The 26,687-nt window shown below is 32.3% G+C and overlaps 1 protein-coding gene and 1 long non-coding RNA gene across 6 annotated transcripts in view; both read left to right on the top strand.

The window, feature by feature from the left end:
* The window catches only part of Mp (collagen XV/XVIII-type protein multiplexin), a 205,225-nt gene that overhangs the window by 159,371 nt on the left and 19,167 nt on the right, over positions 1-26,687 (top strand). For all 5 annotated transcript variants that reach the window (XM_085660425.1, XM_085660420.1, XM_085660434.1 and 2 more), the window contains one exon: positions 16,990-17,061. In XM_085660425.1, coding sequence (XP_085516551.1) covers positions 16,990-17,061 — 72 coding nt within the window. The remainder of the gene's footprint in view (positions 1-16,989; positions 17,062-26,687) is intronic.
* On the top strand, positions 14,544-16,978 carry LOC146873271 (uncharacterized). Its single transcript, XR_014982780.1, has 3 exons — positions 14,544-15,338; positions 16,702-16,748; positions 16,820-16,978. It is a non-coding gene; the product is annotated as an uncharacterized LOC146873271 (long non-coding RNA).

The following is a 26,687-nucleotide window of genomic DNA, read 5'->3' as shown; positions in this document are numbered from 1 at the left end:
TATCGCGATAATCTCATTCTAGTCAGCAAGAATTTCCGAGGACTCGAAATATCATAAAATTATATCTTAACGGGATTCTAATTATAATATAATTACATTCGCGACGATACAAAACTAAGACCAAAAGAGTTATTAAAAAAAGAAAAATATTATAACTGATCCCTTCGAAATAACTCAAAACCATAACTAAACAAAAATCGATACTTTTAATTCAAACTTTCGAGTTATCGATTGAACTCTTCTTCAAGTGATTATATTAAGAATATTCACTTGGTTTAAATCAAAATAAATGGTAAATAATGTTATAAAAAAAAATCTTTAAACATCGAATATAAAAATAGAATTGTTAAAAATTTCTAGTCCTGCGTGACGATGTCAAATGTCGAGTGATTTTGCCAGTATATAAAATAGAAATACGGATTAATTATAAACCTAATAAAGTAGATCAATGTACTCGCGCGTTGAAGTGACGTTTGTCAGCAAGTGCAATTAAAACAAAAGTCAACTACGATGCATACGAATGCTTCTACCTCTTTCTCTCTCTCTCTCTCTCTTTCTCCCTCTCCTTTCTCTTTTTCTCTCTTTCTCTCTCTCTCTCTCTCTCTCTCTCTTTCTCTCTTTCTCTCACATACAGACACACGCACGCACACACACGCGCATGCACACATACATACATACATATATACATACATATATACATACATACATATATATATATATATATATATATATATATATATATATATATACACACTGCGTCAGCACTCCTTTCGCACGATATCTGCTTTGCGCGGCACGCTTTATACACGCAGAAACCCCTTGTCGTCACGTCAAAACGTCACCACCGTCGATGCTGTCTCTCTGCTGCAATTTACCGCGTGACGACTGTTTTTCCCCGGCCATGACTCGACGTTATGTTTTATCGTAGTTCATGAAAAAGCAGAGGATCACCGAAGATCGAAGGAAAAATATTAGGAACAAAAAAATATATACATGACTAAATGGACGAATAGAAAAATTTTACGCAACTGACGTAGGACACGTTTAAAGAGAAACATTAATATCAGCAAATATTAAGCTATTTTGGAAAATTACTTGAATAAAAATACAACTTTTTTATTCATAAAAAATAATTATCCATTTTTCTTATTGGATTAATTAGAAATGTGAAGTATGACTATTAATATTTGATAAAGCTTATTAAAAAGTAATAAAAATTACTTTCTCAATATTAATTTATGTGTAGAATAATAACTTTTTTGCAAATAATACGCATTAAATAGAATTTATTGAACTATTTTGAGAAAAAACTTGGAGAGTACGATTAATTATACACATCCGGAAGGTTGGAGCTTCATAATTAATTTCCAATCGTACAGTTTAATCTTAAACCGATATTTCCCTTTGAAATTCATCAATTTTTCCATAAGTATATTGGTTTTCGATTATTCTTATTAAATTAATAGACTATTCATTCTAAAGAAATTATTTTCTTCGATATATAATAACAAAAAAAAATTCTTCATCAATAAAAATATAACAGCTTAAGTTGATTACGAAAATGAAAATATGTGAAACTTAATGCCGTAGATCGTCTTTTAATATCATTCTAGAAGCTCTCGAAATTGTTCTTTTATAAATTATATAAAATATAACAAAAGAAATTTCGAAAATGTCTGCTAAACTTTAAGATAAAAATAACAGGAAAATTAACAAAAAAAAAAAAAAAATAAAAAATAAGGAAGATACTGAAATAATTATGTGTCATCCTATATGATGACTGGAGAAACTTTTTGAAACCGCACATTAACAGGTCATTATTCTCCGCATAATTTTCGTGCATGTTCGATGATGCGTTGAACTCATCGGCAGATGATTAACGACTTCAACGAAGAAGGCTTAACACGTGTTCACCATAGAACACATTGAGAGCAGCGATTGGATTCCTTCTCTATCTTTCTCTTTTATTCCTTCCCTATCTTTCTCTTTTATTCCTTTCCTATCTTTCTCTTTTATCTCCATCTTTCTCTCCCTCTTTTATCTCTCTCACTCTCTTTCTTTCCTTTATCTCCATCTCTTTCTCTCTTTCTCTTTCTTTCTTTATCTCTGTCTTTTTCTCTCCTTTTCTCTATCTCTTTTTCTCTTTAGCTTTTCCTATTTTTCTCTGTCTTTCTTTCTGTACTCTCTTTTTTCTATCTGTCTTCCTTTTCTTTCCTTTCTCTCTCTATTTCTCTTTCTTTCTGTCTGACTGTCTGTCTTTCTTTCTCTCTCTCTCTCTCTCTCCTTTTTCTAAACTAGCTTGATAAAACTATTGTGCTAAATAATTAAATATAAGAAAAAATTTGATATATCTAGCACAAAAATATACATATTGTTCTCGTTCTAGTTTTAATATATTTAATCTAAAAGAGTTTTTCACTACTAATACACATTCCGAATAATAAAAACCTATTCAAAAAACAATTGAAAATATGTCGATAAATTCAACGTCAATAAAATGATTGCTATTTCAAATAATGAACTGAAATATCTTCTTTATAATAAATTATGAGATTGTCTTATCGGAATCTTATTTGACAATTCTTTGAAAACGACAAGAGACAAGTTAAATCATTTTTCTTATTTCGTTATTTTTAGAATTTCCTTCGAAAATATGAATTCCCACAATTTTGTTATTATTCACTTACAAATTCTATGTCTATTTCTATCATATTGCCAGCAATGGGAAACAAAAAAAAAAAAAGAAAAATCCAATACCGACAGAATTCGTTGGTCTATCGAAAAATCAATAGAATTTAGAGTAGTGTGATAAGTGCAATGGTATTAGATTACCTATACGTTTCTGAATTTGATACCTAACCCGTTCCCTCTCTCTCTCTCTCTCTCTCTCTCTCTCTCTCTCTCTCTCTCTCTTTCTTTTGAGCCGTTTTAACTTGGACTCGGTTAACGTTCTCTCCAAACTACCTTTGACCCCAATCGAGCAGTCGAACTCAACACACTTGGGGAAGGAAGTTTGCTCGTCATTAAGTGTCTAACCATTTAGGACGCTCCAGGTCTAAAGACGTGTCCATAAATAGAGGATAAATATTGATAAGGTGTAAGCACATGATTGTACGACTAGAAAATAAAAAAGTAAGTTTATACATTATTTCATTTTACGTATATGGAAGTAAAAGGTTTCCTTTTAGGAAAGGGAACGTATAATATATTTTTACCAAGTCAGTTCCTAAATAAATTTTGTGAATAACAATGTAAATATATAGATAAACGAAATGTAATAGATAAGATTGTAACATTGCACTCAATCTCTCCCACAGCATCATCATCATCATCATCATCATCATCATCATCATCATTATTATTATTATTATTATTATTATTATTATTATTATTATTATTATTATTATTATCGTTGTTGTTGTTATTGTTATTATTATCATTATCATATGATTGTATCTTGAATATCTATCTCCATTTTTTAACAACTATCCCCTTTCTCTTTTCAATTTTTTCTCTCTATTCTCGTTTCTTATTCACATTTTCGAAAAACCAACGACGTTTCTTATACGACATTTTCGATTTAACCACATTATTCAAAAATCTACTTTAGATTCCAAAAATCTTTCCTTTAAATACCATTTACAAACTCACAACAAGATAATAAAATAAACATTTCAACATATAAGTTTCTGAGTTATTTACTATTCTACTATTCCGAGGTGAAATCATATTGCATTATAGTTACATCTGAACCCAAAACGTAACAAAATAAGAAAAGAAACAAAATGTGTGAATTTACACGAAGGAGAAAGAAAGCGACGATTACAGTAACTGTAAAGTTGTCCGTTATGAAACAGGAAAAATGTAACGAGTATTTCTATCTGTAATCATAATTAACTTAATTAATAAATAGTAATCAAAGTTATCAAATAATATTCCACTTTCTGCATTGCTGAAATGAATTTTAATAACGAAGAAAATGAAATGATGATTTTCATTCTTTTACCAATAATAACTTTCTCTCTATCTTATTACATTTGCAATCAGGCTTAACGATCGAAACAAGCATTCAATTTGTTAGACAAAAATATTGATTGGTGAAACATAAAATCCTATAAAATTATTACGATCTATTTATTAAATCATCATTAATACTTTAATGAAAAATAAAATGGAAAAAACGAAAAATAGAAACTAACATGAGAGGTATTATGACAACAACTGACATTACATTGTAAGTGCACATGTAAGAAACCGTGAGTATTTCAGGATAAAAAAGGATAAAAGACAATGACCGGTAGAATTACTATCGTAAAGAGTAGTAGGTAAGGGGTGGATCAGAGTTATGTATCCAATAAAAGTTTGGTACCGTAGTGTATAGAAGGAGGGATCGATTTAATGATACCGTAGTTGAAGCAATAAAAAAGAAAGAGAGAGAGAGAAAGAGAGAGGGTCAAGAGTTGGCGTCTTTACGCAGCGGTTTACGCGTCTTTATCTTTACGATTACGTTCGCGTAAAATCAGAGTTTAATATAAAGCCCGTGGGATCTTTTGGAGAAAGGGGAAGGGTCGAAGTATTCTAAAGAAGATCCTTCGTGGTAAAGTCGACGAATAGGATGTAGAAGAAGAGCATGAAGAGAGAGTGAGAGAGAGAGAGAGAGAGAGAATGAGAGAAAAAGAGAGAGAATGTGAGAAAGAGAGAGAGAAAAAAAGAAGAAACCTAAGCTTTAAGAAGAGCTCGAATGCATAAAGTTAAATACCCGCGGGCATAACTTGTTCCTCAGTAAGCGAATATTCGTATTAAGCCATCCCTTTCAACCCCCATCATCCTTTCGACACCTTCGATATAACTCTCCTCTTTTTACTGTCATAGCACGAAGAAGCCTGCTCTTGGATTTTTATTTTCTCTCTCTCTCTCTCTCTCTCTCTCTCTCTCTCTCTTTATCTATCTATCTCTCTCTTTCTCTCTTTATTTCTTCGGTATACTTGTTCCATCTTTCTTTTTTTCGCGACGAAAGAGCGTCATCTTTGGATTTACTACTTCGTTGAAGTCTTAATACCTGAACTCAGAAACACAGTCTGTGGATGGACCGAGCGTCGCGACGAAACTATCCAACATTAAGTAAGTCTCGTGTCAAGTTCAGCTTTGACCTGTTTTATGACAGAATGTTTTTCTTCTTCTTCTTTTTCTACTTCTACTTCTACTTCTTCTTCTTGTTTAATATCAGAACTTGAGAAAGCGTTAAACGTTATTGGGATAACGTGGAAGAGTTAAGAGGTAATAACGATAGTTGATATTTAAAGTATACCCTTTTCTTATGAAAACGTATGAAATACGAAAAGTAATTTTGTAAAAGCAGGCGAAAAGCGGCCGATTAGCTCAGCTTAATTTCCATTGCATTAAGCCCGAAAATTGTATTGTAAATAATATCGACTTTTTTTTTTCATAGACGTTATGCTACTGAGAAAATTATTTGCAAGAAATGAAAATTATTGAGATAATTATTGAATATTTATTATTCAGAGAATATTAGAAATTCGAGCTTGGATAATCTTATTGTTAAAGAAACTTCAGAAGGTAATTAATATAGCAAAGTTAAGTTGTTTGGATGCACATTGTTTAAAGCTTTCCTATCTATGAAAAGCAAGTAGATGAAATACGATAAATAAAAAAAAAAAAAAAAAAAAAATATAGCTGACTTAAATAAAGAAAAAATTAAATAAACAAAAATTAGAAGTAAAAACAAACAGCTAACTCGAAGTTATTACGAGGACAAACAATATAAAATAAAAAATATTCTATCTTCGAATATCTTATCGTTCTTCGATGAATATTCTCTTTTTTTTTTCTTTTTCTATTCTGAAAACTACTTTGTCTCTTTTTAAACTTAAATCAACCATCGGCAAACTCTAAATATGTACGATAAATTTTACGAGGAGAAATTTTAATAAGCGTTCTGCAAACAATCCTGTAATTAAAATAACAAGAATTTCTTTCAAAGTAATTCTATAAAATCTTTTATTTAAACATAGGAATCTGTTGGATGCTAATGAAAGTGGGTAAAGAAATTAAAAATATCTAAATAATAATTATACGAAGCAATTTTTTATTAACGCAATTTTCCATATAAATTATGCGCATACGATGATAGATATCATTTTTTTTTTTTAAATATGTTAGATATTTACTTAAATGCGATATGTTTCTCGCTAATATTTTATAGATTCGTGGTGAAGTAATACAGTCGATAAATTTCCGAACAATTCTGAAGTGGTAAGTTTTCTAAAGGACGGGAAAATGTACGAGATAAAGAAAGAGAGAGAGAGAGAGAGAAAGAGAGAGAGAAAGAGAGAGAGAGAGAGTAGGGGAAGACGCACAAATCACCTGTTATCGTTGAAACATCTAGAACAGAGAACCCGCGGCCATTCGTAACGAAACGAAGGTGCGATTTCGAGGCACTTACAGGACTAAGATAACTTTGTCACCTTGGCGATGCGCTACCGAAGGCGGTTTGGTATTTTCCGCAAGCTGTGGCCATATCTGCGGTTGGCGATAAATTTAACCATTTATGAAGATTTATTGTACGATGTAAAACGAATCCATTGAAAGCTGTTTCATTTAATGATCACTTAATAATGATGAGATTTGTAAAGAAATTAAAATAATGTGATAAAATTATTCATTTTTTAAATGTTTTAAGTTACACTTTATAAGAACATTGATCGTTTGATTGTTAAACGAAGAAAACGAAAAATAAAAATTAGGAAAATTAATGCTTTCTGTTCAATGAAATTCTTAATGAAGTAGAATTCTGATAACATCTTTCATTTGAAAATGACAAGAGAGCTATATTAAATTAATGAAGATATCAGAGAGGAGAAACATTAATGAAACAAGACTTACAATTAGATCCATACATACAGGCTGTAGTAACGAGTCTGTAGTAACGAGGTCCTGATGTTTACTGAAGGTCCTTACACTTCGGTGTTCTACCGACTGACTACCACATTACAGTGTGTAAACTAAAACAAAGCAAACTTACCTCGGTCAAGATGTTTACAATAATATTCATCTAATGAGCTGTCCTTCCTTACATTGACTATTTATATTTTCATATTTATTCTAAACCAATAAATACTTGATATATATATTTTAATCTTTTTTTTTTCATATATATGTCCGATAGACGAATAATAAATGAATATTTATCATGAACGTACGTATATTTCACTTTAAAATATGAAACTAATTTTAAATGGAAGAGAATTAATGAATGAAAGTTAAATGAAATGCATAAGACTAATTCTGCGAAAAAAAAATGACGATAAATCGGTAATACGATTTACGTGTAAAAGCACAATTACCTCCTTTAAAGATACTAATTATTTGTATCGGACAAATATTTCTACTGAAAGGCAAAGGGATGAAACTAACCATGCCCTGTGCCAATGGTAAATAAGTACCCAATATCGTTGAAGCATCAAAAAGTCGATGATAGAACCGAGGTTTTAGATAGGAAAAAAGAAAGAAAGGAAGAAAAAGAAAAAAAGAAAGAGAGAAAGAGAGGAAAAGAGAGAAAGAGAGAGAGAGAGAGGGAATAAATGAAAGAACGAAAAAGTCGGTGATCCTCGAACGGATTGTCGCGTTTCTAAAGCATGAAAGAGAAGAGAAATAGTGGAAGGAGTTGTTGATGGTGGTGGGAGAAGTGTGAAAGAGAGTGGAAGGGAAAAAAATGACGATGGCTTCTGCAAGCTCATTACCTCCTTTAGAATCGTGAAACTGGAAATGGTATCAGCATCGATCGATGAAAAGTAGAAACCGGTTCTCATTATCAGCATCGACGAGAGTTTTCCGGTAGCTGGTGCTGGCACTTGGAAAGAAAAGTGGGTAAATAGAGGTCGGAGATGATATAAAGGGACGAAGGGCGCGACTTGCTTGCTAAAAGAAGAATACAATTCGAAGATGAAGGAACGTCGAAAAGAAGAGACCAAATCGAAAAAGAAGAATAAGATGAAAAAGAAAAAGAAGAAGAAGAAGAAGAAGAAGAAGAAGAAAAAGAAGATGAAGAAAAAGTGTTAGATAGCAACTGTGTTTGTATGTGATATAGAAAGAAAGAGAGAGAAAGAGACAGTGAAAGAGAGAAAGAAATATCGAGAGTGAAAGAGTGAGAGAAAAAGAGAGAGAGGAGGGAAAACCGAGAGGACTAACTTTATTTCGAGCTCAGTCGATACGAATCGCTACCGAATGCTTTTTCATTTTCTCTCCTTTCCGCCTTTGTGCCGGGCTACGCGTTCTCGTTAATTAGAACCGCTGCAGTGACTTTCCGGTACTCTGATACCACCCTTTTTCTTCGACGAAACGACAATACTTTTCACGTCTTCGGGACGAGCCAGATCTATTGTTCCAACGGATAACGTGCTGCGTTCTTCTTCTCCTCCTCTTCCCTTCTCCTCCTTCCTTTTCGTACCTCTCGAATGAGAAAATCCAGTGAATTCTAAGAGCCAGAGAGAATTGGCTGGACTGTGGAAAGAAACATAAAGAGAAATTGATAACGTTCTTTCCCTAAAACGAAAACGATCTAACCCTTCTTTTCTTTCTCATCCTCTTACTCTTCTTTTTGACTACTCGTTGACGTTTATTAATCGTACTTCAACACTATTCTAGTACCTTTACTTTGTTCGTTTTATCTTTGAAAATATGAATTTTATTATTTCACTTTAAACGTATTGTATATATAATAATAGTAAAAGAAATAAGTAAGATAATCTTTTTTATTAAATATTTATCGATATTGTTATTTTAAATATTAAACACTTTTATTTTATTTTAAGTGTGTATGTCTATTTCGTAATTTCTTTTAAAAGAAATAAACTGAAACAGAAAGAAATAAATAATAACAAATATTATTTTAACCAGATCAAATTGTACCTCGTTAATTACACAATGCATTCAGTGATATACTGAATGTGTATAAACCTTGCAAGATGCTTTAGGAATACACTCGAGGTTAGAGATCCTCGCCCAAGATTACAGCTTCTTGGTCAATCTCCGGTGTACCGGAAGGGCCAATCATAGATATGTATGTACGCATACAAGTCAAGATGCAGAACGCTAGTTAGCAGGTAGTTATACAAAAGCAGTCCTTCAGTGTTAAACTACCAAAGAGACAAAGCGTTAAATTACACGTATAAATCGGCATCAAAACGCAAACAGAAATCTCTCGTCGATATTCTAGAGACTTTTTCGTTTAATTCGACTTACGAAAAACCAATGAAATTTTTTGTTCAATTCCTTGACAACGAGTCAATGTTTCTTTTTCTTTTTATTTTATATATATATATATATATTATTATTATTATTACTTTTTTTTTTTTATCAAATAGAATCGTAATTACACTGCCACGTTCGAATTAAAATAATTGAATATTTTTACAAAGACATTCAAAATAGACCGATTAAATGATAGATTTCAAATATTTCTTAGTCATAAGTCTTATATAACTGTACTTTATTAATATGTAAAATTAAGATTTCCATGCTAATTTTAAAATATCAATTACAATTCTATGAAATATTTGCGTTTATATAACTTTCTTGTAATAACTTTGCTACTCCAATATTAAAATCAACTTAAATAATACAAAAATAGCTAATCAGTTCAACCAAGATATTGCATGAGGTCGAAGATCCTCGTGAAATTTATACTTAGATTCGTCGGAAAAAAAAACTTGAAAAAATTTTACATTGTTAAGTTTTCCTTTTAATTCTACCAAAAGAATGTTAATATAACGTGGTTGGTTTTCTGAGAGAGCCATTGTCTTCCTGTCCATTTTTGAAAACCAAATATCTAGTAACCATTGAGTTTTAGAGAATCGAGAAATGAAACTGAACTCGGTATCGTCAATTGCTTTTCTGAATACGTTCTATTGTTGTTTCGATGTCTGTCATATCTATGTAACATCGCTATTACATTGCTATTAAGCGGTAGTTCTCGCAAAACAGCGAAATGCTGGAAGATGGAGGAAATGTAAAAATCTCTGCTGGACCGTTTTCCACGTTCTATTCCACGAGACCACAGCAAACACACACACACACACACACCCACACAGACAAACCCGATCATATTTTTCGCTCACGCGTTAAAAGCATACGTCGTCTTTCGAACATTTTTCCGACATTTTCGAAAGTACGAATTTTTACGTAGAAGCATCGTATAAGAGTTTAACAATAAACCATTCTACATGCAAAAACGATTCGCGAAATTCGTTGACCCAATACCGTTCTAAGATTCGTGAGAATTCAAAGCTGTTACATTTCCTTCTTCTAGTTATTTTATATATAAAATATTTCTCACGAAATGGTTAAACATTTTAATTCAAAAATGATTTAATTATTATTTATCACTCTGTGAGATTTCAGTTTAATCGAATGTGTAATATTTATTAAATTTTATTTGCTTCTTAAATATTTAATTTAATCCTCGGATTATGTCGATTTTTATGTATAATATATTTTTATATATAATAATATATAAGTAAAATACGAATGTGAAAGAGTTTTTAAAAATTTTTAATACATTTATCACTGGTAGAATCATAATTATTAAATTACATATACTCTTTATTTACAGTTTTAAAACAGCATTTTATAACGAAATTATTACCTTCTGAAACGTATCGTTAATATCGTATATTTTTTACAATCAATGGAAATAATAACTTAATATTTTCATTAGCTTTGACCTATATATGAAATATGATTTAATAAATATTTTTTCTATTCTAACACGGTACTAGTGATACAAATTACAGATTATTAACTCATTACAATTCCCTGAAAATATTAAAACCGAATGAAGCTGATTATTTATAAATTATTATACTAATTATCTCATTTCTACTTATTATAAATTGATTGATATCTATTCTACGATACGTACAAAACTTTCAATAAAGGATTCTACGAATAAAAAAATAAATTTTATTACTTAATTAGAAACACGAAAAAAATTTAATTTGGCGAATCACTTTTATATAATTGTTATATATCGTTATATTTTATTCCAAACGAAAAAAAGGAAAAAGAAAGAAAAAAAAGGGGGGGAAAAAATTCAAAGCAATGATAATATTCCGTCTAACGTAACGATTTTATAGAATCTCATTTTCATCGTCGAACACAAACATGCAAGATAACAGATCTATCTAATTTAATCCTTTTTCAAATTTCTTTTTTATATGCTTTAATATTACATTTTATAACGAGAAATGAAAAGAACGAGGCCGAGGATATTCAACTGTGTTCGTTCGTTCGTTAGTTTCTCGCACAAAAATTTCCATTTTCGATAACGAAAGCTTCATAGAACTTGGGCGATGACCGAAGTTTCGTGCTTTTACGTCAGAAGAAAAACGTGTGGCAGTCGTTAAGATTGTATCTGCGCCTGTTGCATTGTTTTTCTACAACTTCGTATGAGAAGAAACTACGGGGACCTGTAGAACGCTAGGAAAAGAGTTGGGAAAAGGGCTATTATACGTATATATGGCTAGAAATGTAGCAAAATAAAAAAAAAAAAAAGAAAAAGAGAGTAAGAGAACGCTACTAATCCGCCCTGTTTTCCTTTGTAATTGGACAGTGTCACGCAAGAGAGAATTCTACGTCGTTTAAAGCGCAGCTTGACATGGTTTTGCACTTCGAAGAGGACATACAGTCCTCGTGTGAACAGTCGAAAGAATTCACGTAACGATCGCTATTTTCAACGTTTGTAGTGATATCCGTTTTGCCTTTGTCCTTTGTGATTCTCTCTCTCCCTCTCTCTCTCCCTCTCTCTCTCTCTCTCTCTCTCTCTCTCTCTCTCTATCTCTCTTCATAGATCAAAAAAAAGTTTTAAAATTTTGAATATTATTCACTTTTAAATAACATAAGGCAGAAATAATATTATAAGTTCTTCCTTTAAAAAAAAAGATACAATTCTTCTTATTTCGAATTATTTCTTTCCTCCCCCTCCTCCTCCCCCCCCCCACCGATTAATTGTCGACTCAATTATAGCGACTGATTAAATATGCAATTTCAAAATAAAAAAAGGATGATTCAAAGAAATTTATTACGATTCGTAGTATACCTAATTTTTCTTTCTTTTCTTCGTTATGGCATCAGAATGCCAACGGCAATGAAATTAATTTCGAAGGAAATAAACTCTCGGAGACTCGAAAACTTCGAGAAAGGTGCCTCCTAGCTACGAGAGAAATGTAGGACAAGACGTGATCCTATCGAGAAATCTGTGCAAGTGAGAGCCTTCGTGATATACTGGCGAATGTCGTTATTCGAAAACTTTTCTAGCGCGTTAATTTTCTTCCTGACTTATTCTTCGAGATTTTACGAATGTCGTAATCTCATGGGACAATAAGAAGAACGAACACTCGATTTAACAGAATGAAGGTTCAATTAAATTGATCTCCCGATTTTCATATTCTTTTTAATATTTTGTTCCAAATATTGTGCACATGATTTCGACATAAATATATCATAAACGTATTCATTTTGAAATTATTCTTATAATTTCTATTTTGTAAGAACAAAAAGAATTATTCATCAAAACCAAAGCATTATAAGCAGTGTTTCTGATCATCACCGAGAAAACTAATTTCATGTTAATGTCACCCCTTTCGTTGTATTATCAGTATGTAAAGAGGTGGCGAATGAAGTTGAGAAAAAAAAGAAAAGAGGTACCTGATGTAGAGATTGTGAGAGAGAGAAAGAGAGAGAGAGAAAGAGAGAGAAGAAAAGAAAAAAGAAGATGTAGAGAGTGTGAGGGAGAGCTTTGTTTGCGTTGCGATGCTGTCAGAACAATGCAAATCCATTAAGAGCCGCCATTCGTTTGCTGTAAAATTATGCGTTTACGGGGTCGAGCACAGGATGCTATATTTCCGGGATGCAACCAGGAATTACACGTAGCAATTGCACAGGTTAACGAAAGAAGCATTAATGCCTTGCTTCCCGTAATCTAATTTTTTCTTCTTCCTCTCTCTTTTTCCCATTCACTATATAAAATTTTTGAAAAATTCTTTTGATGAATTGATCATTCCTACATCAATCAGAAGATACCGATTGTCATTACGAGATTGTCAATCTCGATTATGCATTATTATTATTATCGTTAATGAAAATAAATTCATAGAGAATAATACAAGATAAGATTTGAAATAAATTAGGATATTTATCGCAGTAGCAAAGGGTCGTAAAGGGTAACGTTCCCTTGAGAATATATCTCGTAATCATTGGACGAGTTTTAAGTACCGGGACAGTAGGAAAATGTATGATATAATTAGTCCGACGGAATGGCACATAAAAGAGGTCGTGATGTCGTAACTGCTTGGATGGCACGTGTAAAACCACGTAGTACTCGTGAATAACGTGAGACCGTTTCATTGAATTATGAAGATAATTATTTAGAAAGTCGAATTATTTATATACCTACATATGTACATATGTATACGTGTATCAAAACCTCGTAAAAAAATCTTGACAATCCATTCATGCGTACTTCGTTTTTAAATTCAATGAAGAGGAATATATGTGCTTTTATACAAAGTGCTTTCGAAGGAAAACCTTGTGAATTTTTCTTACATGAAAATTTTCAATATTCCAATGCCAACCAACTGACTGCCTGCTAGTGGTTCTTTGAAGTGGCCAGCTGGACGAAAGAGAAGGTCTATATATAAAACTCGATCAGGATACGAAGCAGATATGCGGCAAAAATAGTTGTAAATATTTGATCGAGCCGTTCGTTCCAGATTCAAAAGACTCTATGTCGAGGGAAAATTCAGAATACGCACGAACTCGCGCTCGCACACGCTTTCTGAACGGGCTCTAACTCCGACTATTTCTCGTGCTCTAATAACGCCACGAAAATTAAGGTTGTTCCCTTATTCTCGCAGCTTTCTCGATTTCACTCGTTTTAGCTACGCGAGAGAATAAATTTGTCTAGCTTTGCCAGGATCTTCTTTTCTACCCTCTGTTTTTCCACGAACGAAACAATGGCGAGGTCGTCTTATAACAAAGCGAAGGAAAGCTCTCCTGCTAAAGAGCAGAAAAGAAGTGAAAGGGGAAAAAAAGAACATTGAAAGTTGGATTAAACTTTCAAACAAATGCGGCTTATCGCCCACCACAAGGACATTTTTAATAAATTATAATCCTTTCTTTGCTTAGCATAAAGAGTAATTAAAAAAAGAAAAGAAAAGAAAAGAAAGAGAGAGGAGGGAAAGGAAGAATTTTGAAATATTCAGAAGACGTCATATGTCAGACTTAATAAAACGTGCATTGCGATGAAAAAGAAAAGATACTTCGTCGGATGATTTTCGTTTCGTGAATAGGGCCTTAAGCAGGACGCACACAAGCATATTTAGAGGAAACACGTTTAAGATTGACCTGGGCGAGCAGGCATAGGACCCACGAGGCGAATACTCCCCTCTACTCACGCATCTATACTTTATAGCCTTTGGCTTCCAATCCGGCTAACGTATTATAAGACAGTCATCCGCAGTCATCTCTGACCGAACGATCGTTGTAAAGATCGCCGTATCCAAATCTATTCGTCGTGTATATTCAATTCAATTGTAATTGATTCTGTAACTCTCGATTTTCGCTTCGTAATTTAGTGAACATCTTTCCTGTGGCAATTCAGTGGGATTCTATCGGATTAATTCATAATATCATAATATAACTTTAATCAGATCATCAAATTTGAAATTAATTAATATGAAATCTTCACCGAATATATAATTGCGTCTCCTAAAAGTTAAAACATTTAAAAATCTCTCCATAGCTTCCAAATTAAATATATCATAATTCTATTTTATATTGATATGAAGTATAAGATGTAATATATGTAAATATTTATGTATTAACAAGTATAGTATCCTTACATTATGAGACTTCAACGTTCTTTTGAAAAACGTACGTAAAACGTCACTACCAAAAAAGATCCGTTCATTTTAATTTCACATTATTTATAAACGATGAGAGTACGTCGATCAATCATAGACCTTGTATAATCTGTGGCTCGAATTATAAACATACAATTCGCTTTAGTTACGATAGCGGATTAACGTCTTTTCTTACACTTAATACGTAGCATAAACGATGAAAACATTCAGTGTTTTTTTTTTTTTCAAATAAAAACGAAACTAAAGAAAAAATAACAATACAGTAAAAACTTCATTTTAGACAAGTAGATAAATAAAGATTATCTGCTACTAATAGTGGTATGTGACAAGTGTTTCGAAAGTCTTTAGTTAAAAAAAAAATAAAAATAAGCAGGAAGAAGAATAAAAACGAAAATATATGTATGTATATATATTATATAATATACTATATATATATATATATATATATATATATATATATATATATACTAGCTTGCGCACGTGCTCGTGTGTATGTGCATATATATAATACATATATGTGATGCGCAAGCTAGTAGACGTCATAAAAATTTCGTACGGCTCAGTGCGATACTTTAATTGAATGCTCTGAATATGAATATACTTCCTCTCTCTCTCTCTTTCTCTCTCTCTTTCTCTCTTTCTCTCTTTTTCTCTCTATCTATTTATCTCTTACTCTTTTCGTAAAATAACGATTACAACGAGAAGTAGATTTGCTCGGGACGAATGAGTACAACTTTACAACTGTACGAATTCGTAGTAAGCAGATTTTCCGGGTGAAAAAAATCACGGCAATACTACGTTACTCCTACACAATAATGAAAGAGTGAAAGATTCGTGCGCGCGCACAACAGTGCAACCGACCATCAACATGGACGAGGACGACCGGTGGAAACTCTTGCATCAAGCGAAAACCGTAAAATGCACCGTAAAGCACGTTTCTGCGGGCCATTTGGGAAGATCGATCGATCCCTCGAACACTTTCAAAATGATCGATGCGTCATTCTGGCACATGCCGGTTTCTTCTTCTTCCTTTTTCGTTATTTTTTTCGTTATTTCTTTCTATTTTTTCTATTCTTTTTTTTTTCTTCTCTCTTTCGAAAAATAGAGAGACGAGAACGTTGACTCGCATTGGAGATAAATCACAGATTTTCTTCTGCATTGTACAGTGAATAGTCGACTATGAGGACGAGAAAGAAGACAGAGAAGAAAATCAATTCTTTTTTCTTTTTTCTTTTTTCTTTTTTCTTTTTTCTTTTCTTTTGCTTTTCCTTTCTTCCTTTTCTTTTGTTCTCTTTCTTCCTCTTCTTCTTTTTCTTCTTCTTCTTCTTCTGCTTCTTTTTCTTTTTCTTCTTTTTCTTCTTCTGCAGAAGAAAATATTTAAAATAACAGTCGCGAAACAAATTGCTACTGTTATTTTATTTACAAAATTAAGGTCAAATAAAATTAGAGGTCGATAAAGTTTTAATGAATGTTTCATTTGATTAGAATAATTAAATAAAGATTAGACTTACGTATATTGCCGATGATACGTTACATGCAAATTGATCTTCTCGTTTGCGAAGTATTATCAAAGGATACGATTACCAATTATACATGAGCTTTTCTCTAAACGTTTCTCTTTTTCACTCACTCTTTCTCTCTCTCTCGCGCTCTCTCTCTCTCTCTCTCTCTCTTCCTCTTCCTCTCTCTCTCCCTAATGGAAGAGCTCGATAGCAATGTGGAAAATTGAATGATCGTGCATGATTGATCGACTTGGTTAAAGGAAAACAATTAAGCGACAATCGAACACCGTTTGAGCACAAAATCAACGTACGAAGGTTTTTACTTTTTCTTTTGTTCGTTAGTTTGTCCTCACTCATTGAAACCTTTAACTTTTACAGCTTGAAAATTGATGACTCGTGAGAGACGAGTAGATACCAACATTCGTTTCGAACACTCACTAAGAGAAAAGGAAAAATCAAACTCGTGAACAAGAAAAAGAAAGAAAGTTAAAATGACAAATCCGATTTTACGGTCTATTCTTTACTATTTTCTAATCGTCTATTTAAAGGGTCTACTTCAATCTTTGAAACTCTACTCTGGACATCCACAGGATCTGGTAAAGTGCACGGCTGACTTTGACGTAAGTACACTTCCAATTTTGAACGTATGTACAAAAGGTAACTTTACGAAGAGCTTCTCTTTCTCTATCTCTCTCTCTCTCTTTCTCTCTCTTTCTCTCTCTCTCTCTCTCTAGATAGATAGATAGATAGATAGATAGATAAATAGATAGATAGATAGATAGATAAATAGATAGATAGATAGATAGATATGATATTACAAAATGCGAGATATGATTAAGCAAATATTAAATTATTATTGATTTATAGATAAGTGCTGTTATATAAATAAATTAAATGGCATGTTCATTAATATTATTTAATGAAATATTATTTAAATATAACAATTGCAATATTTTATAATAAAAATTTCATCATTTTACATAGCTAATATATATATTACATTGTAATAAATTTCTTACTCTTATAAAGGCACATAGTTATAAAAGAAAGCAATAAAAATAAAACATGACATAACTAACTATAGCTCTTGGTTGGTCTATTGAAATTGATCAAATTTGATTTCCCATATCGTACGTCAATTCATCGGTTATTCTCGACTCTCCTATGAGAGCAAGTTGTAGCTACCCCCTCGTGGTCGACGCTTTACCCGCTCGCTTACAGCCTCGCAGGCAGCAATCGCGCTTTGAACGGATCGCGGTGAGTCAGCAACGATAAATCGAACAATTTATGAAGCGGCACGGCCAACGACCATCCTCGAGGAATAATATTGTGATCGATATATAGTACTAGAATATATATATATATATATATGTGTGTGTGTATATATATGTATAGATATATATATATATATATATATATATATATATATATATAGAGAGAGAGAGAGAGAGAGAGAGAGAGAGATATCTATATATATCTATGTATATATTGTTCATGCTAGACAAAGCAATTCAATCGAGGAATACAAGTTGTCGATTTGATGGATCATTTACAATGTCAGAAATCACTTTACTAATCTCGAGAAGATGTTCTTACTACCCCCCCCCCTAAAATTATTTCGACTTTTTGATTAATCTCATGCAAACTTATTCACAGGACGTGTTGAATTAACTTGTACCGTCGTGGATAAATTTGTCCGGCTGGTACGAAACATTAATTTCTATCGTTCGAACGGAATCGACTCAATAATTTATTACAGGCGAAATTACTGACCGGACGAAATTTGGTAAACGTATGCGCGCGGGAAGTAGAGGTATCGAATAAATCGAGAAAAGTACCAAGCGAGATAGAATGAGAGAGAAAGAGGGAACTGAGGATTAAATCAACGATAATGAGGGTCGATTTGATAGCACCGACGATCTACGGACTTTCCAATGGTCCCTCAATACAATGGTAATGAAGTTTCGTATGTGCAACGCTTTTGTAGGAAAGTTATGAATGGTAAAATCGAATATGTCCACTTCTCTTTCTCTTTCTATCTCCTCCATCAAAAGCTTTATTTAAGCGTGAATTACGTGTATCTATAACAACATTTTATTTCTTTAATTATCTGAGCTAATATAAAAAAAAAATATAAGTATCAAGTCTTAAGGTTAATTAAGAAAATTAATTAAGCAATTGTTCATTGTCAAACATATTATATTCCTATCGGTATTCGTAGAAAATTCGTAGTATTGATAGACATTGAAAACACGTCTTGATTATATTACACTTTGATCGAAATTAATTCCTACAATCCTTATTAAACATTGACAACGATTGACGCGTACGATTATTAAGAACAATTTTCGGCGGATACGTATTAACGTTTATATCTGCAAAATGTATTTATTACTGCCAATCATGTATTCATTGGCTCGTAGTCACGAACTTTTGGACAAATAAGTGCGCGTTATTGAAAATTCGTTCCATCTATTTTCTAAAGGAAATACTCCTTATGGATTTCTTTTACATAAATATACAAAAAAGAAACAAGTTTGAAATCTTTAATATTCCATCCAAATGTACATCCTTTCTAACTGTTATCGAAATATCAGCAAGCGTGGCGGATATTACAGAATCGCGTTAGTATGCTTCTCCGATAAGGAATAATAATAATAACAATAATAACAATAACAAGAACGAGACGCGATGACTTTGATTTATAAACAATACGCGCAATAACTGGATCGCAACGGGAAATTGCCAATAAAAACAAATAGTCCATGACGGTGTGATTATCCAGCCGGCAAAAGGTAATGCTATATTTTTTAATGGCTGATATAGAAAGGAAGATAGCAAGTTTCTTTCTCCCGGTCATATCGTATTAGATTCTATTATCATTATGCGGTGGTGATATTACCAAAAAAGAAAAGTGCTAGTTGGTAGAGCAAAACAATTCGACTGTGTAAGACTATCCTTGTAATGGCGACATTAATTTTGTAAAAAGAATTAATTGTACCGTGTCGTGTTAAAATATATCTGGTTCGTATATAAATTTGACTCAGTGCGAAGCGTGAAATTCGTTCGTGTTTGTAATTCTCGAAAATAATTATCGACGGGTTGAATTTGCGGTTTTATATATATATATATATATATATATACATATATAAAGTTTACCTAAGTAATTGTCGTGCACAACAAAGTATCGTGTGTATACGTTATTGTCGCGTGTATGTGTTTAATATTTTATGAAAAAATATAATAATTCGTATAAACATTTAAAGTTGCGAATTATTGATTGATTTATCGATTTTATTCACAATTATCTTTTGCTGGATACGAAGAAAAATGATTGATAATTCTCGTTCTTTTTATCATTCCGGTGCCCTCCATCTTCAAACTTTTGTTTCAGAAAAATCGGAAGACATGACAAGCTGAGTTTTTTATTACAAATTGTCGGAACGTTTTCGGTGGATAATAATTCATTCATTTTTATTTCTCTCGTTACGAACGCTTCCCCTGCGATATCGACGATACACTCGTAAAGCGTGATAAATGGGGCGTGTAAAAAGAAAGAGTAAAAGAGAGAGAGAAAGAGAGAAAGAGAGAGAGAGAGAGAGAAAGAGAGAAAGAGAGAGAGAGAGGGAGAAAAAAGTGTGGCCGATTGTATCGATGTATTTCCTAAGCGCAAACACGAGGAAAGAGAATTATACGAAACGAAGGAAATAGATCGATAAAAGTAACGTTAATTCTAGAGCGATAAATTGTTCTACGAGAAGGCAGCAAAATGTCACGGTGCTTTTTATCTTCCATCGATAACCCTTTCTTGTTGGTAAATGAAAGAGTATAAAAGGCCACAAAGAATTATCTTGACGTATAAAATGTTCTTAAAATATTTGATTTCAAATGACTTTAAAATCTTTCTGAATAATCAATGATTAAAGAATTCAAAGAATTTTCCGACGAAGAAAAAATCAGCATATCGATCGGATTTTAGGTTCATATATAGCGTTAATTACACAGTCTAATAACGTTAACATTCGAAATACATTAGTCTATAATTTCAATCGTATTCCAAAATGTAGGCTTATACTAGTCATAGAAAGATATATATATATATATATATATATATATATATATATATATATATATTATAGATAGATAAAATGAATCGTAATCAGGGAAGGCAAATCAAGTAATATAAAGAAAAGTCACTGAAATCCGATTGACCTAAATACAAGAAACCTTTTCCGCTTTCGTCCAAGTATTTATATTGACTACATAAATTCACGATGTACATGTATTCACGTATATGTGCGTGCTTACGAATGTTAGCGAAAATCTGGTCATAGACCGTGACTATATCGCGAATGATACTCATCCATGCATTTAGAATGGCAATTCGCGACATCAAAGCCAAAGTATGAGCGCACGCGCGAATCGGCTTGAATCTCGAATGACAAACTCGAAACTCGCCCTTCCGTTTGTCCTTATATGATAGCTATATGCGCTGATACAACGCAAGCGCGTTACTTTATCGCGTAGAGAAAGAGAAAGAGAGAGAGAGAGACAGAGGCAGAGACAGAGAATGACTCGTAACCCGTTACCTAAGGGCAACTCCTGCGGGAAATTCGTCGTACGTGATAAAACTCGATCCCACGTCGTCGACGTTCCGACGATGACAATATTCGCTACGACCAATGAACTTTTCGTAAAAAAAAAAAGATTTCGTGTACTATCGTACGGATACGTTATTAAAAAATTGAACTTTGTGTAATGTGAATCTTTGTCTATCTCGATTGATGTTCTTTTCTCCATTCTATTTTTTTTTTTTTTTTTTTTTACTATTCATTTTTCATTATTGTATTTGTTTGAATGTTGATCTTTTTAAATCATTAATATCAAATCGATTGAAAGATATAACGACTTCTCTTTCATTCTTGTGGATTATCGTCGGTGTATCATAAATGTTCATTGAATTATTCAACGTCCAATTAATCTCGTTATGTAACATAAAGGCGAGCCATTCTCCGTTTTTTTAAGACGACAAGAGACGACATTACAGATAAAATTATATGGAGACATCCTGAAAACTTTCTTCTCAATTAAATTTTGATTAGATAATCAATATATAAATTTATAATATATTAAAATCGAAAAGAAAATTTATTTTCCGCACGCCTACGGATAATTTAATGAAAAATTTTTATGTAAAAAAAAAAAGATATAATCAAGTATTTTCTATATTCTACGACAATTAAAAATCGAATATTTTCTAGCTCGATTTATTTTACATTCGTTATACCTATTACAATAATAATGAATTATAATATTATATATATATATATATATATATATATATAATATATATATATATATTATATATGTTATATATATTATGTTGAATAATTTCGATATTCTTTCTTATTTTTATTTTTATTCCATCCGTTGAAAAAATTTCCACGAATCCACGATCGTTCGGAAGACTTTCATTTGAATAATATAAATTCGACATTTGCATGTAGATTCGGTACGCGTGTGATACTCATGCGCATTATGAGAAATCGGAGAAGGAAGATGCGCGACAACACATCGTAATGCAAGCGAACGCATCGAAGAGAGAGAGAGAGAGAGAGAGAGAGAGGGAGAGAGAGAGAGAGAGAATGAATTCTCCTACGGGAGAATCGAGCTACGTGATAGAAATTGGAATAAGAAACGAAGGTGATCGAGTTACGTGCAAAGATCGATGCGGTTTTACATTTTTCTTTTCATTCTATATATATATGCTATTTCTTAAATTCTTAGTTTCTTTGTATAATATTCATGATTACGATTCAAATTCATCGATATACGAAGAATTATTTCAAAAGTTAAACGTAAATATCGTTATATGGGCAATATTGCATGGGCGTACGTTCAATAGAATGGGAATACATAATTTCCATAAATTCGACCAATACTCGACGAGAGTCGACATATTCGACTTTTACACTCAATTATGCACATAATAAACAAATAAACGGTCGCTTCGTGATTTTAATAGAATTAATATAGAGAAACAAGATACAATTATACATAAGTGAAGTCTCACGTTTCGATTCTCATAAATACCTGTTCACCATTAAATTGAGTAATATTCCAATATCAAAGGCTCTATAATTATTGTTTTTAATAACCGTTAGAGAGGTCAGGTTAAATGTTTAAAGGCAAAGGACAGGGCCTTGCGGCTTTCGAAAGGTGCTGTTAATCACGTGATCCGCCCCAAAGTTTGCTTAGTCTGACTCCCGATTAGCTGAAGAGGTTAGACCAATATATGGGGCAGCCTGACACGTGATCGTTAAGGTTTCAGACGGGATGTACCGTGTTTTCCAAGTTGTAGATCGAGCAATTATCTAGCTTGACAGAGCCTACGTGTTGCCTGACAGTATCATTAACTCTACCAAGGAAACTATGCACGCGTCTCTCCCCATCAAACTCGATTAAAACGCAACCAAAAGAAACTTGTTTTAAGAAACGTTCCTTTCTTCGAGTCTTCTTTTCTTTTCTCTCTCTCTCTTTCTCTCTCTCTCTCTCTCTCTCTCTCTTCGTTTTTTATACATCCAAATATTACATTTATTAGACGAATACTGAATGAATTATTGTCATGATAAAAATAATTCTAAAATACTAAATAATACAAATTCATTAAAATGATTTGATTTTGATTAAAAATTTTCACCGATATAAATGTAAACTCCGTGGAACGATAAATTTTTACTTTTAAAACTTCGCCTTTCGCGTTACATGAAACCCAAAATTGATACCGAAAGAGGTCAAACGTTCGCCGAACTCGATATAGTAATTAAATCGATTTAAGTGCAGTTCAGTAACTGTAGCTAACGAAACACTCGACCGATCGGTTGATGCATTAAGCCAAAACTTCATTTTATTGACACTTGAGTTGGTCTTTTTTTTATTCTTTTTTTTCATTAAGCATATTAAATGCATCATATATGTTATATAAAAGTGACGTGAGCGATGTCGAACGATTTCATTTATTAATTTCAATACGCGTTATATGAAAATTATCATCATGCATTTAAAAATGATGCAACTTCAAGTCGAGAAAATATCTTAAAAGTTTTACATTTTTTTCCCTTCGCTTTAGTTATATATTATTTTCCCAGAACGATTATCCTTTTAGAGTTATCCTTCGAAAGGATGAAAAGAAAATTATTTAATATTGGTTAATTCTTTAAGGCAAAAGGAAATTCCGCGATTAATAATTCCATTCCTTTGGCAACAGCATTCGTGGCTTGAGAATTCTGCCATCGTTCCGTGCTTTGTGCCGATAAAAAGCGAGATGCGCTTCGGTTTACGAAAGGTAGAGGAAGATACCTAATGGAAGTTGCAAGCATCGTGGAGGGAAGAGTTATGATTGTGGTGAAGCTCTGATTTCATGAAATTTCACCAAAGTTTCGACGATACAGGACACGCAAGTATAGATGTACAAATGTACTCGTTGCTTTAAGATAGAGGAATGAAATGTAACTATTATGATTTTTTTTTCTTCTTTTCATAAATAAGAAAAGGAAAAAAGAAGAAAACTAAAGGCGAGAAAACGAAATGAGAATGTGATTATATACAACAGCAATATAATTTCATAGAATAAGATTCGTAATAAGTAATTGTTATGGGTACAAAGAAAAATTCCTTTTTCTTGTTCGCCTAATTTATTATCATCGATTAATTTTAACCTTTCGTTCTTTGTTCCAAGAAAAACATTTTGATTTGTCATTATAAACGGATTATCCTTTTTCTTCGCAAAATGAGACAAATCGATTTAAAAACGTTCATATCGGTTTTGAAATACGATTAAAAAACAAATCTGAATTTATGCCCATCATCTAGGCTATTGTCATTGGTATAATGTGAATATGAGAAGAACGAAAGAATCGAGATTAACAATTAAGCTGACTCTGTTAAAATGACAAATCCACAGGCATTTTCGTTGACACTTTTATTATTGCGTGACATTACAATAAAAAAATACAAACTTAACTTTGAACTAGGGATTAAATTTGTGGATTGGAAAAATCTTGAGTAATTTCGCATGGGAAAATTTTCTCTTGACAGGAAAAAAACATAAGAATAAATTATTTTGATTCAAAATTCAAATTGAAGATACAAATACTGACAATTTTTTTTTTTTTTTTTTTTTAGAAATTTCCTTTAAGATCTGAAGTTCCAACATTCTCGTAACAATCTTTAGATGTTGCAGTATTTATATGGCACGTACAGTAAGTTTGGTATAAATTTCAAATACCATATAACATTTAGAACGCTTAACTAGCGTGTGACATAAACTGGACTATTAATTTGCGAATTATATACAAACATACATATATATATACATATATATATATGTATATATATTTTGTTGTACATATTATATGTATATCTCTGCAGGCAGAATACATCAAACGTACAAATAATACGCTTGCCATAGCTAAAGTGAATATATCTCGTAAATAGCATCCTCGATGAGAGAATTTAACTCGATTATCAATAATAGAAATTGTATGCTTCATTGGGTCAAAATAGATTATTGCAAAAATCGAATTAAAAGCAAACTACAGTTCATTTCATAGTCGATATTATCATCGATTTGTTTTTTCTCCCGAATAAAGGATCGGATGAAAATAATCGAATGCTCGAATTACAAAGCGCGATGGACATGCCAATAACGATAGGTTTTCGTCGCTAGAATCGGACGAAACTCGAGACCAATCTGACCGGTTGATCGAGCTATTGGATGCGAAAGAGAAAGTTAAAAAGATAACACGAAATACTTGGAACAAGGAGGAAAGAAGAGCTCGTCTCAACAAAACTACAGGGATCGTATGTCGGTCGATGATATGGTCAAGAGTGATCAAAAGTTTCGTGAGGATGTAACATGAATTTTATGACCACACATATCACCAATTATAAGATACGTAAAAATCTTAAGATCGGGTTACTCGTCTAACTCTTCCGAAATAATGACTCCTAATTTGTCAAAAATTTCTTTTATAATGAGTCACTAACACGCTAGAATCGTGTAAGATGTAAACGTTGAAACAATAAAATCACTTCGAAAAAGTTATATCCAAAAATTTCCTTTATTATTCGCGAGTCGTTTCCTGTGAAGTCGCTGGAGGCAAGAACGGGACACAGTTGGAGCGTTTCATGAAAATTCATGCTAATAACAATAATCCAAATTCATGTCTGAGCCGGCGGCATGTCGTTCTCGACATGACTGTGTCTGGCAATTCGCTTGGGATCGAAAAAAAAGAAGTCAACATTAGCGGATCGGCAAAAGCGTGGAGAATGAAATGATTCTAAAAAGGAAACCGACAAGAGTTAAGTTAAAAGTAAAATATCATAGTAAAAATATATTCGATTAATAAATAAATATTACAATATCAATAATGCAAAACGAAATGGTTCAAAACAAATCGAAACAAATTGATAAATGGTAATTATAAATAAGTATATACAAGTAAACAAATATTTCAATTATTTAATTAATCTCAAAAGAACAAACACCCTAACAAAGTTTTTTTTAGACTCGGAATATACCTCACGAAATTCGCATGTATCTTTCTCGTACGTGATCCCACTAACTAAAGCAATATATGCGAGGCTCACGTACTTAGTTCTTTCACAACATATAAACGTTCTTCTGTTACAATTGATATCAACCTCGTACCATTGAAATCCGTTCTAATTCCAATTATAAACGAAAAATATTTAAAGAATTTTTTACTAACACCATTTAACGATTCATGGTTGGCGAAAAATGAAATTGTTTCACTGGCATAGCCGGTGCGTAGTTTCATAACATGCTCTGCAGACGATTCAATTAGAACAATTATAATTTGTCCTACTTTCTTTGGTAAATGGAGGTTGTTGTTTAACTCGTCCCTTTCGGTACATTTTTCAACTTGACATTACAACAAAACTCGTTACAAACAACGACGTATAAATGAAATTAATTTGAAAGAAGAAGAAAGAACCGAACATTCGATAGAAAGGAATATAATTGCATATGTCATCCACGTATATCTCTTCTATAAAAGGAAGGTAGAGAAATAAATAAGAAAATGAAAAGAAAGAGATATTCTTCGAAGTCATCGCAAGCAACTGGAAGAGAGAAATTTCGCGCTTCTCATTCTCTCAAAGGTGTCGAGGGTTCTAATTTCATGGGACGTTAAATACGTTTCTGCTGGTAGAGAAAAAAAGA

This window comes from Vespa mandarinia, chromosome 1 (assembly GCF_050613455.1).
Source record: "Vespa mandarinia isolate Hongniang chromosome 1, ASM5061345v1, whole genome shotgun sequence".
Classification (NCBI taxonomy): domain Eukaryota; kingdom Metazoa; phylum Arthropoda; class Insecta; order Hymenoptera; family Vespidae; genus Vespa; species Vespa mandarinia.
The sequence above is the reverse complement of the archived record's forward strand: the minus strand, read 5'-3'. Positions and strand labels throughout refer to the sequence as shown.